This window comes from Tachysurus fulvidraco, chromosome 10, assembly GCF_022655615.1.
Source record: "Tachysurus fulvidraco isolate hzauxx_2018 chromosome 10, HZAU_PFXX_2.0, whole genome shotgun sequence".
Taxonomy (NCBI): domain Eukaryota; kingdom Metazoa; phylum Chordata; class Actinopteri; order Siluriformes; family Bagridae; genus Tachysurus; species Tachysurus fulvidraco.
Window position 1 is genome coordinate 22,297,377 of NC_062527.1, and position 20,012 is coordinate 22,317,388.

The 20,012-nt window shown below is 40.6% G+C and overlaps 2 protein-coding genes across 2 annotated transcripts in view; one reads left to right on the forward strand and one right to left on the reverse strand.

Annotated features, from left to right (window-relative positions):
• The window catches only part of LOC113656605, a 202,459-nt gene that overhangs the window by 57,183 nt on the left and 125,264 nt on the right, over nucleotides 1-20,012 (forward strand). The gene's annotated exons all lie outside the window — the stretch shown is intronic.
• On the reverse strand, nucleotides 38-5,817 carry LOC113647086. Its single transcript, XM_047819953.1, has 8 exons — nucleotides 5,547-5,817; nucleotides 3,211-3,294; nucleotides 2,753-3,091; nucleotides 2,010-2,324; nucleotides 1,414-1,572; nucleotides 1,234-1,265; nucleotides 303-405; nucleotides 38-180 (listed from the first exon to the last, which is right to left on the reverse strand). Exons 1-7 carry the CDS (start codon nucleotides 5,578-5,580, stop codon nucleotides 316-318), a joined length of 1,053 nt encoding a protein of 350 aa, XP_047675909.1. The 5' UTR covers nucleotides 5,581-5,817; the 3' UTR covers nucleotides 38-180; nucleotides 303-315.

Genomic DNA, 20,012 nt, shown 5'->3' on the forward strand with positions numbered 1-20,012 from the left:
GAAATCCATGATGGTTGGCACTCTGTCCAGGGTGTATCCTGCCTTGATGCCCGATGAAGCCTGAGATTCATGGGGAGCCTGGGCACAGGCTCCCCATGACCCGAGGTAGTTTGGATAAGCGGTAGAAAATGAGTGAATGAATGAATGAATGAAATCCATGTTACGATCAGAGCAGACCATCTGAGAGAGGAAAGGAGAGGAGAAGAAAAAAAAACTTTATACCATGTAAAAAATGCCAAAGTTCATCTCTAAAGAAAAGAGATATAAAAAAGAAAAGAAAAGAAATAAATAATTGGTGCCACCTTGTGTTGGTCATTAACCCTGTGTTTGTGTGTTGACTGTTGTGTACGTCACACTGTCGGACGTTGTGTTGTACTGAACACTGTGATGATGTCTGTTTCCATCCTGTAGAGAGATTCAGATTCAGATGATGAAGAAACACTGAACAGTTTTTTTTCCTGTTTATTGTCTAAACTTTGACATTAACTGCACTGTTCTGTTTACTGAATTCTGTTCACTTACATTTATTAGAATATTTCACACTTTTCTTGTCACATTTCTAATTTAATCCCCTTAAACACTTGGCTTATTATTGTGGCTTCATATTAGATTAATAACTGATAAATCCTATAAATAAATAATATTAGTGTAAGAGACAGAACGCTTCAGACTTAGTGTGTGATGGTGACTGAAAAAAACAGGACAATGTTTTTACTTTAATGTAAAAGTCCAGTTTTTTCTCTTTGTTCCTAACACATAGAACCTGGAAAATAGTGAATAAATAATACTGATGTAAGTCATGACCTCAACACGAGTGTATTATGTGACTGAAACAGGTTTGTTTGTGTTTGAATCTCGTCTCAGTCATTTATAGAAATCCCACAGAGCCCCTTCCCTCCATCTCAGTCTGAACTTTCACCTGCACATCAAGATCATTCTCTGTGCTCAAAAAAACTGCTCCATGAAAAGGAAATAAAAATAACACAGAAAATAAAGTACCACAGAATGTCCAGAAGTATAAAGTTTAAAAAAAAAAAAACTTTGAGGCTTTTTCTGATCAAAGTTTCTGATCTTGTCTAATGTACCTTTAAAATGGCAGTGACCCAAAGTAGGCAGGGAGGGTTGCCATGTTTCTATAAACTCCTCACCTGAACTACATCCAAAATCCAATGATGTTTTTGAAAAAACTGGTTAAACTTTTATTTATTTATTTTTATTTGAATGTTTTTATACCTGTTCAGTGGAGTCAGTGGCGTGACTGAGACCTGTTGATGATTTTCCATTTTCAGAAACATAAGAGAAATATTTCAATTATAATATTACACAATAAATTTAAACACGTTAAACACAATTACCACAAAAATTCTCTCTGATTCTTTCAGACATTAAACCTACAATTTTAACCAGTTTTACCTTTCACCCTGCTGTAGTACACAGACACACAGACGAAGATGATGATGATGATGATGATGATGATGATGATGATTACGATCCCAACATATAAAATAATCAAGCTTTTCTGGTGTGAGTCTGAGTCCTCAGATGAAGAACGAGTCTCATTAACACTGCCCTCTAAAACACACATTAAACCACACAGAGATATCAGTACAGCACTGAGGAAAACGTGTCCTCGAAGAAAATCTATCAAACATCAGACTACATTTACTGATATTGTTCAGTGGTTTTCAGCCATACATGCAGATGATGTCATCACTGATCCTTAAATAATAATCAGTATTGCGCTGCTATAATAATATGAAGTGTTTTATTAAAGTTTATCCAGGAACAATAAGAGATGTTTCTCCTCACTCAGTCTAGCACAGCCATGAAAAGCTTTAGAATGATCTGTGGGAACATTAAACTGTGTAGTTCTCTCTCAACCAGGACTGAAAAACACTGACATCTACAGGAAACATGCTGCTCAAGTCACTCAGTAACTTTCCAGACTTTTTAAACTTTGTGTACTGATATGTGTCGTACTCAGTATCGTCTGAGATTAATCCACTTACCAACAACTGACAGTTTAACCTTCTGGACCAAGACAGATTCCTGTGTGTCTGTAATTAACATGGCGCTGATGTAGATTCCTGTATCATTAACACTGATGTTCTTCATCACCAGGGAACAGTTTCCTTTAAGCAGCTCGTCCTCAGGAACGTCCACACGACCCTCATATCCTTCACCCTGATATGGATCTTTACCTTTTCGCTCAAACACAGTCTCAGTATCGATAAACCACTGAACGTAAGGAGTTTTGATGGACAGATGACTCCAATCACACGGCAGGACAACTGTGGAACCCACTGGAGCTGATATCTGAAGACCTTCAGAGACACAGAAAAACCTTTTAGGAAATGATCTGATGTTAGGAACTTTATATTTTTATTTCTATTACAGAAACTGATTGTTTTTGTTGTCCTGTGAGCTTCATATCTGATCACTTGTTCTTGTCCACATGAAAGTAAAAGTTTTTTAATTGTTGCTTCAGGATCTCAGTCCTGATGAACATCTCTAATCTCACCCAGATGACCTCTGAACCTTTCTGACAAACTTTCTACAAATAAAATATTGTCTGTGTCTTATTTATGTCTGTATTTGTGTATTTTACTAACACATCATCTGTTAACTCTAAATAAAGTATTGATTCCTCTCTATAATAGATGTTGTTATTGTTCCTTATTTCCAGCTCTGTTATCTGAGACACTGTGACTTCTATAATTAGTCAATATTTTACACTGAACAGTTTACTCACCATAGACTGAGAGTGTAACACTGTTAATTTCTTTCATTTCCCCAGTGTTTTTTTCCACATGTACCATTGTAAAGGATTTGTAGATTTGGTCATCAGTAACTCTGACGTTCTTCAACACCAGGGAACAGTTTCCTTTACGCAGCTCGTCCACAGGAACATCCACACGTCCTTCATATCCTTTACCTGAATATGTAACATCACTGCTTCTCTCAAACACAGTGTCTTTATTGAACTGCCACTTAATAACTGATGTTGGTTTTAACTCTTCAGTCAGTTTACACGGCAGGATGACTGTGGAACCCACTGCAGCTGATACAGTAACCAGAGATTCTGCACTGTCTGTGGGAGAAACATTACAATCTACAGGATTTGTAACATTTGACAAAACATTGTTGTGATATTTGATTCAATAGAAGGACACTTCTGTCTTGTTGGTGTTGTAGAACCTGGTCACTCACCCACACAGGCACAGACCCATAAGATGGAAATATAAAGGAGGGACATGATGTCTGGAAGACTCTTGTGGAGTGTTGGCAGATTTTCTGAAACAAACAAACAGAGACACGTTATAAATAAAAGCTACAGAACAGCTGACTGATGTCACACACACTTCTATAGCAGTTAGCATGTGTTTAACTCTTCAGTGAATCCAAATATTTACAAATGTCTCTTAGTTTCAATGGTTTCATTTTTCAGACTGAATTAAAAAAAATCCTTGTAAATATACTGTGTTGACCTGTACAGTGTGACCTCAGTGGGTAAGACATGGCCTACTGATCAGATGGTCATGGGTTTTTATCCCAGCAATGTCAAGCTGTCTTTGCTTTATGTTTTTGATCATGACACTTAACCATCAACTGCTCATTTGCATGATGAGATAAATGTTAGTTGTTCTGGATCAGAGCGTCTGCTAAACGCTGTACAGGGATCAGGATACGAGTTTTAGTGTTTTTACTGAGTATCACATTAATAAGAGACTCATTACATCATAAACTCAACCTGAACTCACTGCTGAGAACTAAATCCAATCAGCCTTCACTAAACAATGCTAGGAGCTAAAAATCCTGCTCTATCACTACATTACACCATTTCTGCTGATTTACTTTATACACAGAAATCTACCTTTCAGTTCACATATGAACACGTGACTGAGTATAACACGTGTACACAATCGTTCATGTAAAGAAGGAAATCATCAGCTTTTATACAAACACGTGAATTTGTACAGAGTTAGTTGTGAAGTTTGTGATATTTATTCACTATTATGTGGATGTTTATCACCTTAACATTAATCCTCCCTCTGAATAAGTAATCGTGTCTCTGAAATAAAGAATCTGCTCTTAGGGCCTTTTTACACCTGGACACTTCATGTGTTGTCTCTGATTCAGTAGCTATCTGATTTGTTAAAACTGTTAACCACATAAATGCGTCTCGGCAAATCGGATATCAATCCGATCTTTTTAATCCCGCCCAAAATGCAAATATATTTTATCTCATTTCCGTGGTAATTGAAATGGAACACGCTTTGGTGTACGTGGGTGCTACAAAAAGCATTTACTGTTTGCTGCATTTTCGCTGGCGGCAGCAGTGCATTTTAAGTCCAAACGAGATACCTGGGTGAAAGATCGGAGCCAGCACTGGTGGGAAAACATATTTGTTTCTGGCACGATGCACGACTCGCGAGTCACCTGCGAGTGACGTACTCCCGTTTGGGAGGAGTGTAGCACTGACGTATGTGACTTAAACAACCACATGCATTTACACCTGTCCAGTTTCATCTGAAATGCGTCCCAGACCACCTCCTGAAGGGGTTTGTACCATCGGATTTATATCCGTCTCAAAACCGTTTCGGAGGGCATTTAGACCTGGACTTTTTACCATAGGATAGCTATCTGATCACAGAAAACGCAGGAAGTGACCAGGTGTAAAAAGCCACTTAGAGTAAAGGTCCATCAGTGTGAATAAAGGATCAGTGATTGTGTTTATCACACAGAGCAGAGTCTAAAACATACTGTAGGTCACTAACAGGCGGATCAAGTCTGTGTATTCCTGAAGTAAACACTGCAACTCAACCGTGCAAGATAGATGATAGAGAATTAGAGTAAAGTTACACATGAAAGAAAGATAGCGATACATGTAGAAAACTAAGGGAGAGAAACTGACGAGTGAGACGGGGAAAGGGAGAGAAACAGATGAGTGAATGGGAGAAAGGGAGAGAAACAGACAAGTGAGATGGAGAAAGGGAGAGAAACAGACGAGTGACCCGGAGAAAGGGAGAGAAACAGACGAGTGAGACGGAGAAAGGGAGAATAAAGAACAAAAAAAGAAAAGTGGACAGCATAAAGCATTTAATCTAGAATAGACAGACTGCGTTTAATCTAGAATAGACAGACCATTATGAGACAATACATAAAGGTTTTGAACAAACATATCCACTCAAATCTGAAGACAGCGTCCCTGAGACAGCTTTCCCATGTCTGAGGAAAGTAGCCCTAAACATCCTGACCATGTTTGGCTCTACATACAACTGCGAGGCAGCTTTCTCTACAATGTACATTTGCTCATTGGGGATATATACATACACATTGTGAACTAAATTTATCTAATATTAATCTTGAATTTTGTATTCTATAAATCTTTATATTATTCTCATAATAACCCTTTGTTCTATGTTTATGTTCTGTAAAACTGCTTTGAGACAATGTCAATTGTAAAAAGCGCTATACAAATAAACTTGAATTGAATTGAATTGAATGTACATAATCCATATTGTTCCAGGGTCACTGATGAGCACCTCCACATGTGTATGAGAATGGTCCTGACTCCATTCCAGCCCAGGTTTAACATCCTGCCAAACTAGAGCTTAGTTCTGTCACTGAGATATAAAGAGAAAGTTAAGCACTTTATTTAAACATACACAATTTTCACATTTTATTTATTTTCTCTTATTTTGAAATGTAGCCCTACTTTTATTTATTTGAGAGAACGTTATACATATCTACTATCATACATATGTTCAGTTCTATGTTATGTGACTATAAATATTGTCAACAAGTTTTTGAATTGTACTGAATTTATATGATTTGACAGTCAGGTATTGATTGCTTGCAGATGTTGAGACAACTACTAGGCTACTTAAATATATATCACACTAACTAGTTAGACATTATGATCTTCCGGACCTTTGCTTCAAGAAATTTTCTCTTACTGGACCTCTTTAAATTTTAGTTGAATATCTCTGGTTTAGAACATTAAACTACTGACAGAACAGAGCACAGATTTAGAAACATGAAGCACTTTTCACCGCTGTTCATTAAACAAGATGATTACATGTCAGTAACATTGGTATAACAGAATTATACACTAAACTGTCTCAGTATTACACTGATATTGATCATATTACACTAAACTGTCTCAGTATTACACTGATATTTATCATATTTCATCACTTACGTTTCTTTGCAAAACAATGCCAAGTTTTTTCCCAACAAAAATCTCCAGAAATCAGCAAAATACACAACAAATGAAATAACAAAAATTGTGAGAGAGAAGAATTGAAAACTCAGCTTTTACCTCAGAGACAGAAGAACATTTCCTGTGATTCAGTAAAAAGGAAAAGTCCTGCTGCCATCTGTTTAGTCTTATATTAAAGCAACATCATGACTGCAGGAAGCTTTTACTTTCTCTTTATTTTAGTCTGATCACTTAAAGATTCTGTGAAGTTTCTTGTCTGTAGAATCTCCAACATTAAACGGTAACTACAGAAGGAAGGTCTTCAGGTCTGGTCCAGTTGTCTGGTATGAACATTCGGAGGATTATAAAGTAAAAACGATTAAATCTGTTCTTATGTCGGTGTCCTTCCAGGTTTGTAAAACTGCGGTTAATCCAGCTATAAAAATAAACTTCACTAATGCATGTTATTTAATCCACATGTTCTTTACAGAAACACAGTTAAAGTATCAGCGCCGCACCCTGCAGTGGATGGACTGGAAATCTGATCCTAACAAGTCCTAATGTAGCGTGTCTGGAATGAACACTGTCACCCACAAGATCTGCCACTTTTAATCTGTTAATATGGAGAAATCATCAGATCGAAGGGAGTAGCGGGTCCTCCAACTGTTCTGTCGTTTAATAGGTACAACATAAACCTTTCATAATGAACCACGCGACAGCCGACCATAACTTCTTAAACGAACTTTTATTCTCCTCCCCCAGTCCCGTAACACCCCCAATATAGGTTCCCAAGCATACTGCATGCCTCATAACATTACAGTAAGTAACATAATACTACATCCCCCTTTCACAAATAAGATTCTTACTTTTCTTTTCTTTATTTAACACACGGGGAAGCAAACAAACCAACATGACTATACTTGACCTTCTTATTAGACACTGAACATGTAAATATAACGGCAACAAATTTCAACAATCTTCCTTTTTTTTTTTTTTTTTTACACTTTCGCAAGAGAGGAGTTTCTCTGCCTAGAAGGATGGGGTGGACTACCCAAAACCTTCAACCGAGTGTGGGGATTATTCTGCCCCATTGACCACACGGTGCTTCTCTCTAAGTACAAACAAAGTCCTTTAGATACCCGGGGGGAGTTCTAATCCCGGAAGGGTACCGACTGGTACATGGAGAGTTCGGTTGGGAACCCAACTGAACTTCTGCCGTGTTGGATGAATCTTCAATGAGCGGAGATGCCTGCATCTCCACCGAGTCAGGAAGGTCAGAAGTCACAGGAGCTATTGGAGATGGTGAGAGATGAAACCTGTTTCTCCTTAAGGTACCTCTGGGTGTCTCTATAAGGTAAGACCTGGGAGAGCCAGCGTTAGACACAACAGTGCCCTTTTCAGAAGTGTCTTTGACCCACACAGTTTCACCTGGACGCAAAAACGTCATGTCACGTGCTTTGTGTCTTTGGTTAAAACATTGTTTCTGTTTCAGTCTATATGTCAGTTCTTTCTGTGTTAGCTTTTCCAAATCTGCAGTCTCTGGAATGAGCTGAGACGGAATCACCGGAACTCGCGTTCGGAGCTTTCTTCCCATTGGGAGCTCGGCAGGACTGTAACCGTTGGCGAGAGGGGCCGCTCGGTAAGCCATAAGTGCGAGGTAGGGGTCCGCAGACTTCTTGAGGAGATTTTTGATGGTCCTTACAGCACGCTCTGCCTCCCCATTACTCTGTGGAAAGTGAGGACTTGAAGTCACATGGTCAAAACCCCAGCCCCGTGCAAAGGCTTGGAAACCCTCAGAAGCAAACTGTGGCCCGTTGTCCGAGCGCACCACCTCAGGAATTCCATGATGTGCGAAGATGGATTTGAAGTGCTCAATTACAGCTTCCGCTGATGTCGAGGACAGTTTGGAAACTTCAAAAAACCTAGAAAAGTAGTCCACAATGACCAAGTAGTGCGTGTTGTCTTTCTGGAACAAATCTGCTCCCACCATAGACCAAGGCCTCGTTGGGAACTCAGTAGGCATCAATGTCTCTTTAAAGTTCATTCTTTCCCGAGCACAGGTGTCACAATTCTCAATCATTTGTGTAAGGTCTTTGCTGAGACCTGGCCACCAAACTGACTGCTTAGCTCTTTCTCTGCACTTAGTTATGCCCAGATGCCCCTCATGCAACTTTCCCAGGATATCTGCTCGGAGCGATTTTGGAATGACAATCCTGAGTCCATTCAATAAGAGCCCATCATGCATACAAAGGGACCCTGAGAAAGCCGTGTAAGGCCGGATAGTTTGGTCAACCGAGAACTTACTTGGCCAACCTTCCTCACAGTACTTCTTTAGCTGCTGGAGTATAAAATCTTTTTCTTGGTGCTCCCGGATCTCTTTGAGCCTCATTGCAGTAGCTGGAAGGCTCGCCATTACAGAGTCAGCATACAGGTCAATATCCTTTTCAGAAAGCCCTTCCGCTGTACTATTCACGGGAGCTCTAGACAACACATCTGCTGTCGCAATGTTTTTGCCAGCCACATGTGATATGGTGTATGAGAACCTCAGAAGACGCATGCGAAGGTGCTGAATGCGTGGAGGGAGTTCGTCCAATGTCTTGGAGCCAAGCAGAGGAACAAGAGGTTTATGATCGGTTTCAATGTGGAAATGCTTCCCAATGAGAAACTCTGCAAACCGCTCACACGCCCATGTGGAGGCCAATGCCTCCTTCTCTATTTGTGCATAACGTTGCTCTGTGTCACTGAGAGCCTTGGAAGCATATGTCACAGGTTTACATAGATTGTCTGCTTGCTTCTGGAGGAGAACAGCACCTAGTCCATATGACGAGGCATCTGCAGAAACAACTGTATCCTTATTCGGATCATACAGCGCCAAACCTGGAGGTGTTGTCAGTTCCTCTTTGATTTTCTCAAAGGCTTCTTGCTGATTCGACCCCCAAACCCACATATTGGACTTTTTCAGTAAGTCTCTGAGTGGCTGCGTTTTCGCTGCCAAATGTGGTAAGAATTTACCGAGGTGGTTTACCATTCCCAAGAACCGCCTTACTTCACTGACATTACATGGCTGTCTCATTGCTTTTACTGCTTCCAGCTTATCCGGATCTGCGCTTACCCCGGATGCCTCAACGATCTGTCCAAGGAACTTGATTTTTGTCTTTGAAAACTCACATTTCTCATTGAGTGTGACTCCAGATTCCTGAAGCTTTGAGAGCACCCTTCTCAGCCTCTCATCATGTTCACTCTGTGATGATCCCCATACGAGCACATCATCCATTTGACAAACAACACCTTCCAGTCCCTCAAGAATCCTGGACATGCGCTTTTGGAAATGCTCAGGTGCAGAAGAGATTCCAAAGCATAGACGGTTATAGCAATACCGGCCAAATGGAGTTATAAATGTGGTGAGCAAAGAGGATTCCTTCGAAAGTGGAATCTGCCAAAACCCTGCATTGGCGTCAAGTTTGGAAAACACTTTGGCTCCAGCAAGTTGTCCTAATGTGCTTTCTACTGAAGGGAGAGGGTGTTTTTCTCTCATAACCGATTTGTTCAATTCCGTGAGATCTGTGCAAATTCTCACTTTACCTGAACTCTTCGGCACCACAACCATGGGAGCACACCATTCAGTTGGCTCCTCCACCTTTGAAATTACACCCTGCTGTTCCATACGCCTCAATTCTTCCTTCACCTTTGGTAAGAGAGGGAGGGAAATGCGTCTTGGAGTCGATATGGAGAAGGGTATTGCACCTGGTTTCAGCACAATGCTGTACTCACCGTCCATTTTGCCTAAGCCACTGAAGAGTTGTGGAAACTCCTTTTCTACCCTTTCTTTAGAAGTTAAGCTAACAACATCAAGCCTAGCTACTAGTTGAAGTGCAGTTACTGCTGGTCTACCTAACAAAGGCATGTACAACCCATCCACCACATAGATTTCCTGAGTCGTATTTTTGTTATGCTTGCCAAGGGTTGCTGAGAATTTCCCTTTTACCTTCAGTGATGTTCCACCTGGTCCCTGCAGGACTCTCCTGGGAGGTTTCAGTTTTTGGAACTGGCCCCGGTTGTACAGTGTAACTGGGACTGCTGTTACATCAGCCCCAGTGTCAATTTTGAACATTGTCTTGAGATTGTCAATTTGTATCTCAGTCATCCAGGGGCTTCCTGTTACATCAGATGTCAGTGAACCAAGAAATGCAATGTCCTCCATTGTATCTGAAGTTGCTATATTCACCTCATGTACCGTCTTTGACTTACATGCTCTAGCATAATGTCCCTTCTTATGACAGAGGTGACATATTGCCTCTCTTGCAGGGCATCGCTGCAAATTATGCCCCTTATTGTCACCGCATCTCATACATAGCATCTGCTTTTTAGGCTTTATTTGAGGTGTTTTCCTTGCCAGCTGTCCAAAAAGTGGCTTTACTGGTTTTGTTTTCACATTACCGTACTGTTTAGTTTGTACACTATCCAGCTGTTCGTTTGCCATGTCCCACTTGAAGTTTGATTTGAGCTGTTCCTGTTGTTTTTTTACTAGTTCACTCTGTCGAACTCGAACGACAGCCTTCTCAAGTGTCAATTCAGGGTCCAGCTGTAGCTGTTCTGACAGCCTTTTATCTGTCAGACCCACGACGAGTCTATCTCTTACCATCTCATCGTGCAGATCGCCGTATCCACAGTGCTCGGCTAAACAGTGCAACGCCGTTATGAAGTGATCCACGGACTCGCCCACTTCTTGCTGCCGCTGATTAAACTTCGCCCTCTCAAAAATCACGTTCCTTCGAGCTACGAAGTGATCATTCAATCTGTTCTTTACTACTTCATAGTCACTCGCCGCTTGAGGACTTAAATGCAGGGAGGTGAGTATATCCTCGGCTCCCTCCCCCATCGTATAGATCAAGGCATTCACCTGATTTTCATCCGCCTGTGTCTCCAAGCCAGATGCAACACGAAATCTCTCAAAACGTTTTATCCATTTCGGCCAGTCATCCGCTTTGAACGTGAATTTCTCCGGCGGAGAGACTTGAAATTGAGCCATGATAGCGCCGTGCTAACTCGTCTCGCCAATCCTTCACGCTGACGGCACAAACGAAACTACAAATATACAGAATACAAGTTTGCTAACAACCCTGTGCATAACGCACACCCGCTATACTTCTGACACCATGTTCTGTCGTTTAATAGGTACAACATAAACCTTTCATAATGAACCACGCGACAGCCGACCATAACTTCTTAAACGAACTTTTATTCTCCTCCCCCAGTCCCGTAACACCCCCAATATAGGTTCCCAAGCATACTGCATGCCTCATAACATTACCGTAAGTAACATAATACTACACCAACTTTGATACACACAGAGATTTCCACAGGAAGGACTTCAGAGCGCATTCATCCACCAGACTAGTACAGTAAGACTGAGGCAGACATATGGTATGATGAGAATCACCCGGATGTGATCCACTGATGACACTTCCTCCCCAAACAAGTACTCAAAGAAAAGTTCCTCTACATTTTTAGATATTTTAAAAAAAAGATATAAATAAGAGAAAAGAAAAACTCAAAACAAAAATCCAGTCACAGTAATATATATTTATACTTATTTTTAATAAGTAGGTCTTCAACCGTCGTTTGAAAATAGATAAACAGCCAAAAAGCTGTCCGGACCTCTAGGGGAAGTTCGTTCCACCAACTTGTTGCCAGAACAGAGAAGAGTCTTGTAGTATACAGGTGTTTTGAATCTGATGCGTGCAGCTACCGGAAGCCAGTGGAGGGATCGCAGCAGCAGGGTGGTGTGGAGAACTTAGGCAGGTTGAAAACAAGCCGGGCAGCTGCATTTTGGATCATTTGCAGAGGACAAATTGTGTTCATAGGTAGACCTGCCAGCAGTGTGTTGCAGTAATCCCGTCTTGAAATGACAAGAGACTGAACAAGTACTTGAGCAGCCTGTGTGGACTAAAATGGCCGAATCCTTCTAATGTTGTAGAAAAGAAACAGACATGAGGGAGTACCATAACTAAATAGAATATTGTGAACATGGAATGATCAGGATGGGTATCTGAAGTTATAACAGTGTTTAATTTAATTTGACCCGAAGCACCTGAGATCAGGACAGGTATTTTAGGTTATATGAATGTCATATGAAACACTCGCGATTGAGGAAAGGTTATCTTAAGTTGTAACAGTATGATCTGCAGATTATCAAATAGGCCACGCCTGCCCGATGATGCAATATCTGTTACACTCGTAGATATCTATGTTACACTGTTTTGAAACCCCTGAAAATAAGTGTATCCCCACTGCCGTCCTGAGCGCATGCCCACACGCCATCAACCGTGATCCCCAAGGGGAAAATGTATTGCACACAGGTCACAATGCAAATGCAGTCACTATAACATAAAATGCAATGCAATTTACAGATTAAGTCTGTTGCAGTTGCATGAAAGCATAAAATCACCTTTACTAGATAAGCGCTCTTAACAAAATTCATATTTACATTTGCTTTTGCCTGCCTTGTTTAACCCTGTCTTTTCTTGTACCAGATTATGGACTGTTCATTCACACTTCAGGCCTCGTCTGACAAAAACCAACAAATAAACTTTTTAAAACAGTATGACTGCCGTTGACTAACAGAACATTAACATCACACTACTGAATGAAAATTAAATGATGCACTGATGTTAATGGAGCGTCTCTGTGGAGGCGCTTATCAAGCTTAACATGATACTGGTAAAAAACAAAACAACAAGACAGTCATAAAATGAAACATGATCTTCAATCGATATACTTGTAGATATTATTGTTAAATCAAAAGGCAGATTAAAAAACGTGCACTTTCAAGTTTCCGCACGTGAATCTAGTCCAGTACGAGGGTCAATACAATGAATCCAGGTCAAAAATGGACTTCCTGGTGGTCTAAGAAGAAAAGAGATTTAGGAAATTTGGAGGCGTTTTGGAGAAGTGGGAAAAGATAAACGCCAGCTGCTGTGTGTGTCTTTTGTGGTTTATGTTCAGAGTTAGGTCATGTGAGTCATGTTTCCTGTCTAGAATGTGTTAAGCTGAATCTGTTGAATCTGAACATGTTGAAGCTGAATGTGTTTTCCCTTTTTTATCATTTCTTCTTCTTCTGCAGTAATTAACCAGCAATTTTTAACAGCAATCAAAGTAACCATCCTTGTAACCTCAGTAGCATTTTAGCCATCTAACTTTCAGCCATCAGTGGGTGAAGACACAGGGGCATTAGGTAGAATGGATAGTGTGGCAATCCAGTCTCTTCATGGCATTTGGCCAATTTAATTTTTTTAGAGTACAATTCTTTCTCTCCACTGCGCCTCCACTTTTGGTGATAAGCACAATGAGTTTTAGTTGGAAACCCATGAGTTCACTGGTCAACTCTGGTCGACTCTGGTCAACGCCTCATTTAGGAATGGTGTGCCATTGTCACTACTGATGCGCTCAGGGATTCCCCACCTGGGTATGATTTCTGTAAGCAGTGCCTTTACTACTGCTTTGGAGTCTTGTTTTGCTGTCTGGAAAACCTTTACCCATTTAGAGAACATGTCGACTATTACTAGGAAATACCTGGAATAAGTTCAATAAAGTCCATCTGTAGGTATTGGAATGGTGCTTGTGGCTGCAATGGGATGCCTGGATGCACCTCCAATCCCCTTCCCGCATTGTGTTTCTTACAGATTAAACATTGATCAAAAAAATTTTAGAGTAATTTTGGAATCCCTTAGTGTACCAGGTCTTTTATTATTTCACTATACATCCCCCTTTTGACACGTGGTCTTTACCATATATCAACATACCAAACACCTTGCCTTTGGACCCTTCCCAACTTTCTCCAGCGTTGTGTCTTGTCACGATCACTTAGTGATTTAGGAATTCAGTGAGATTTAGGATAGAAGAAAACAGTTTAATCATGATGTTTATGTTTTGTTTCTGCTCAGGTAGATTTGCTGCTGCCTTTGCAACTGCATCAGCTTTTCCATTACGTATGGAAATAGGATCGTTATTACACATTTACATATTGCAATTGCCTTTGAAAGTAGGATTGCATCCAAGAGGTCAGCTATCAGGCAATGGTGTGTGTTGGGTTTGCCCAAGGAAGTTAAAAAAACAGCCAAAGGCGTGCTTGCTATTAGTACTGTATACACAGTCTTACCCTCTGCCAATTTGCAGGCTTCTATAAGGGCAGTAAGTTCTGCTGCCTCTTCTGAGTAATGATGGGAGTTTACCTTAAAGTACAATTTTGTTCTGGGTAACTATTGCAAACCCCACACAGTTTTGACCTGTTTCTGAGATCCTGGATGCTGATCCTTCCAGAAATAATTGCAGATCAGGGTTGGTCAGCAGTGTCTCCTGTAAATCAGGCCTTGTGCAACAAACTTCATTAATCACACTCACACAATCATAAGGCTCCCCATTACGCTCTGTGGGAAGAAGTGTGGCAGAGTTAAGAGTTGTACAAAAATGACATTTGACATTTCAAAAAGAATAATGTTATATCTCAACCATCGTGCAGCTGTAATATGTGCTGCTTTTTGTTATAAAAGCAGTTGCGACACTGCATGTGGTACCAACAGAGTTAATTGAGCAGACCTGCTGCCACCGGATCCAGTTTAGCTGAAAAATATGCTACTGGTCTGAGTTTGCCCCATGTTCTTGGAGCAAAACTGATGTCATGCATTCCCCTTTTTCGTCACCAGTTTGTGTAAGTAGTCTCATTAGGGATGCCTAGTGTGGGTGTCGTATGTAATGTCTGTTTCAGTCGTTCAAATTTCAATTCAATTCAATTCAAGTTTATTTGTATAGCGCTTTTTTACAATAGACATTGTCTCAAAGCAGCTTTACAGAACATAAACATGCAGCTTTTGCAGTCTCAGTCCACGTCACTTTTGCTGTGTGCTTGTAGGCCTTGTCCGTGAGCAATTGTGCTCAGTGGTGCCTCTAAAACAGCATAATGGGTATAAATATCACAGTATAAACACATTTTTGACATTAACTGTTTTTTTTTTGTAACCGGTTTTGGAATTTTCTGAATTGCGTCTATTCTACTTGACTCAAGTCGGTTACTTTCTGCAGAAATTAAATGTCCTAGGAACTTCACTTCTTGTTGAACAAATTTCAAATTTGACAGGCTTGTTTTCTTTACTGGAAATAATAGTGTTTGCACAGGAGATGTCTCACATGGTACAATAACTACTCTTTCTCATAGCTTTCATCCAATTCGCATCTGTGTATGTGTGCAGTGTGATGTAAAATTTTTTATGTAGTCTGTGTGAGAAGAGGAGGTGGGAATTTTTTTTTCTCTTCCCACAAGAGTATGTGTGACATCAGTTAAAAAAAAAAAAATCACACAGTTTCCATGCATATCATTTCCCGTCTATATTTCTTAGGAAAATACCATGCCCAGTGAACTTCCACATATAAAACATCCATTCTGAAATCCAGGTCTGTTCCGTCCTCATCCTCTGATGGAATCTCCTTGGACCTCAGCCTTTAGCAGCTTTTCTGCATAGATGAAATGCTGTTCAATCAAAGACAGTTTTTTTCAGTGTCCCAGGAAATGCAAGTTTGCTTGATGTTTCTGTTAATTTCCTCTCTTAATCCATTTATGAAACTGTTACTTAGATGTGCCTCATATGGTGTGAGGTCTGCAGCTTCAGCCATGTTATCAGAGCATTCAAGGCCACTGTGTGCATCATGTACTTCTATCATATAGCGCAAGATACTGTATATGGAGACTGTTTCATCATCCTCTTGTCTACACAAGGAGATTTTTGTCATGTCCATTTTTGCTAGAAAGTAAAAAGATCATGTTCCCTGAGTGTGCTGGAAAGAGGATCATCTTGTCTCACACCTCTGAGAGCTCCATTCCAACATCCTGCTGGAGAGTAAACTGTCCATTGGTTGGATGTAGAAGTAGTAGCAATAGGAAGCAGTATAACAGCTGGTGGTTGGTTATTGTTCATCTGGGAGGGTGCCTAAGGTGGCGGTCTGGGAGGGCAGCCATCCAGGTTTGGGTCTACAAAAAATTTAAAACACTGAAGAGAAAAAGATTATGAATAAGATTGTGTGTGTGATTTGCATGCTCTTTTCTTTGAAGTCTCATGCTCCTGCAACTTTTCTCTTAACTTTTCTAAATGCATTTCACTATCACTATCTTTTTCTGGAAATCCACAGTCCATTACCCACTTACAATATTGTGATACAGAACCAGATCCATAATTTGAACATTATGATGTTTACAGGCCCTTAAATATGGTCAAACCAGCCATCCATAGCCCTAAATTCTCACAGTTTTTAGACTTTGATTTTATAAGCCTATAAATTTCTTTCAGACATCCCTTATCATATTAGCTGAGTCCCAGACTCTGCAAAATATTTTACTCATCCTTCTCTTTCTTATTGCCACAACACACCCTATTAGTACAACAGGACACCATGATTAACAATAATATGCTCTTCAGCACGTGAGCGGAAACCCAGTTTCCTTTTTACTATGCTCTCACAGCTCATCAGTACATGAGCAGAAACCTAGTTTCCCTTTTACTTTACCTACTTTTCACAAAAAAATTTACTTACGTCAACTGTTGTTTGAAAACTCCTCTGGAGTCTGCTTGTTCTTTCTTTCTGCAAGGTTCTGTTTCCCTATAGGATAGAAGCGCCGTCCCAGCCCCACTCTGAGTCCAGCTGTCCTTTGGGTCATACATGAGGTTTTTAACAACTTGACGTGACTTCTGCAGCAGTTTGTCGCCTCTCAGGTGGTCCTGTGGACGAACGAACAATCCCGGACGAGCCCCCAGAAAATGTGGAGGAAATTCTATTATATTAATCAGAACTAATAGTTCAAAGTGAACTTTTCTTAAGTTGGAGGGAAGAATGCAGCAGAATCCTGTGGAATATCAAACTTCTTTATTCAATACACTTGCAAGTGTGAAGTCAGTCTGTCCCGACCTAAGTCTGAACAGAGTGAGTTACTTGGTTTGTAAAGCAGTTCTCTCTTTATACAAGATGCTAGACCCAAGGTTCATAATATTGTGCACGTGTGACATCTTCCACTAATCTTGTCATCCTCTAATCATGTCGTTGTACAGGCAGGGCAATGGTCACGCTGTCATTTCCCATACATCTACAAAGTTCTTAACTTCTAAGCTTAGTGTGCAGTTTGGAAAACAGTTCAGTCCCCCTTTGTTATCTTTGCTGTTCCTAATTTCAGGTGTTTAAGTGTATTGGTAAAGACTGTTCAATGTCCATTTTTGTTATTCACAACATTTTTCTATTACAATGGCCTGTGAATTTGTCATCCATAAAGGAGCTGAAAAGGTGAAGTCCTAGTCACAGCATGTGGTGTCGCACAACAGCATTTAGCTAAGGAGTTATTGACTCGAGAAACTCCAATCTGTGACTATGCGCCAATTCAATTCAATTCAAGTTTATTTGTATAGTGCTTTTTACAATTGACATTGTCTCAAAGCAGCTTTACAGAACATAAACATAGAACAAAGAGTTATTATAAGAATAATACAAAGATTAATATTAGATAGATTTAGTTCACAATGTGTATGTATTTATCCCCGATGAGCAAGTTTGAGATGACTCAGGCAGCACTGGCAAGGAAAAACTCCCTTAGGTGGTAAGGAAGAAACCTTGAGAGGAACCAGGCTCAAGGGGAACCCATCCTCATATGGGTAACACTGGAGGGTGAGATTATAATTATACAGACTAACAAATGTTGTATAGATGCAAAAGATCACATGGAGTTCACATCTTTTTAGTATAGCAGAATATGAGTGTAGCTGGTAAATCTCTGGATGCTTCAGGGTTTGCTGGGTCGGCCTCGTCTCAGTGGTCCAAAATCTTCACGGAAGACAATCAGGGCTGGTATAATTTCTGGATGCCTCGGGATGGGTAGAAGAGAGACGCAATGGAGAGGGATTAGCATATCTGCTGTTCATAAAAATTAAACTCCTTCCCACTCCTTCAATTTTCTGTTTTCTTCAGCATTTCTCAAATGTCAGAGACCCCGCCTTTATGGCCTTACAATTAATGTGGCCTCAGATCCCCTCACCCTCACAACAACCAGATGAAGTATGATGCCCTAATGAGATCACTTTTTCCACATCCATACAGCCATACTTGTGGTTTCTGCATTAATATGTTTCCTATTTTACTGCCAAAGCCTACATAGATCTAAATAAAGATATCTTTTCATGCAGACATGAGTGAAGACTCTGTATCCGGCCTAAGTACTGAAACCCCTTTGAAAGTCACCTTTCTCTTCTTGTCATCTTCATCCAATATGTGAGATCATCTAGGCCTGTTCAACATTTCATTTTCCATTGTTATACTTATAAATAAACATCATGTTTAAGGTAAAAAATAATTCTAAAGAAGCAGGTTTTTCCTTTACTTTTATTTTCCCAATTTTACTGTAATCCACACATAACACATAAATAATTAACAACTCAGCCAAACAGTTTGTAAGCAAAGGACATTAAACAGATCTTCTTCTTTTGGCTTTTCCCTTCAGGGGTCGCCACAGCGAATCATCTCTCTCCACCTATCCCTATCTACTGCATCCTCAACACTTGCAACCACTAGCTTCAAATCCTCATTAATTACATCCATATATCTCCTCTTTGGCCTTCCTCTTTGCCTCCTGCCTGGCAGCTCCATGTCCAACATTCTCCTACCAATATACTCACTCTCCCTCCTCTGAACATGTCCAAACCATCTTAATCTGGCCTCCCTAACTTTGTCCCCCAAATGTCCAACATGAGCTGTCCCTCTGATGTACTCGTTCCTAATCCTGTCCAATCTTGTCACTCATTGTTGAGGTTCTCTCCAAACAGAACCTCAACATCTTCAGTTAGGCTACCTCTAGCTCTGACTCCTGTCTCTTCTTCAGTGTCACTGTCTCTAAACCATACATCTCATCACTGATCTGACACCTTTCTCCACCCACTCCAACCTGCCTGCACTCGCTTCTTTACCTCTTTCCCACTCTCTCCATTACTCTGGACTGTTGACCCCAAGTACTTAAACTCCTGAAACTTCTTCACCTCTTCACCCTGTAACCTTACTGTTCCACTTCCCTCCCTTTCATTCACACACTGGTCCATCACTATAGCAAACAGGAAGGGGCTCAGAGCCGATCCCTGATGCAGTCCCACCTCCACTTTGAACTCCTCTGTCTGACCTACAGCACACCTCACCACTGTCCTGCTCCTCTCATACATGTCATGCACCACTCTGACATACTTCTCTGCTACTCCCGACTTCCTCATACAGTACCACAGCTCTTCTCTTGGCACCCTGTCATACTCTTTCTCCAAGTCTACAAGCACACAGTGCAACTCCCTCTGACCATCCCTATACTTCTCCATCAACATTCTCAGAGCAAAAATTGCATCTGTTGTGCTCTTTCTGGGCATGAAGCCATACTGCTGCTCACAAATTTCCACTACCTTCCTTAACCTAGCTTCCACTACTCTTTCCCACAGCTTTATTATATGGCTCATCAACTTTATCCCCCTATAGGTGCTGCAACTCTGCACGTCACCCTTATTCTTAAAGAACGGCACTAACACACTCCTTCTCGGTTCCTCAGGCATCCTCTCACTTTCTAAAACCCTGTTGAACAAAATAGTTAAAAATTCCACTGCTGCCTCTCCTAGATACTTCCAGACCTCTACCAGGATGTCATCAGGACCAACTGCCTTTCCACTTTTCATCCTCTTCAAAGCCTTTCTGACTTCATCCTTTCTAATCTTATCTACTTCCTGTTCCACAGAGTTCACCCCTTCTA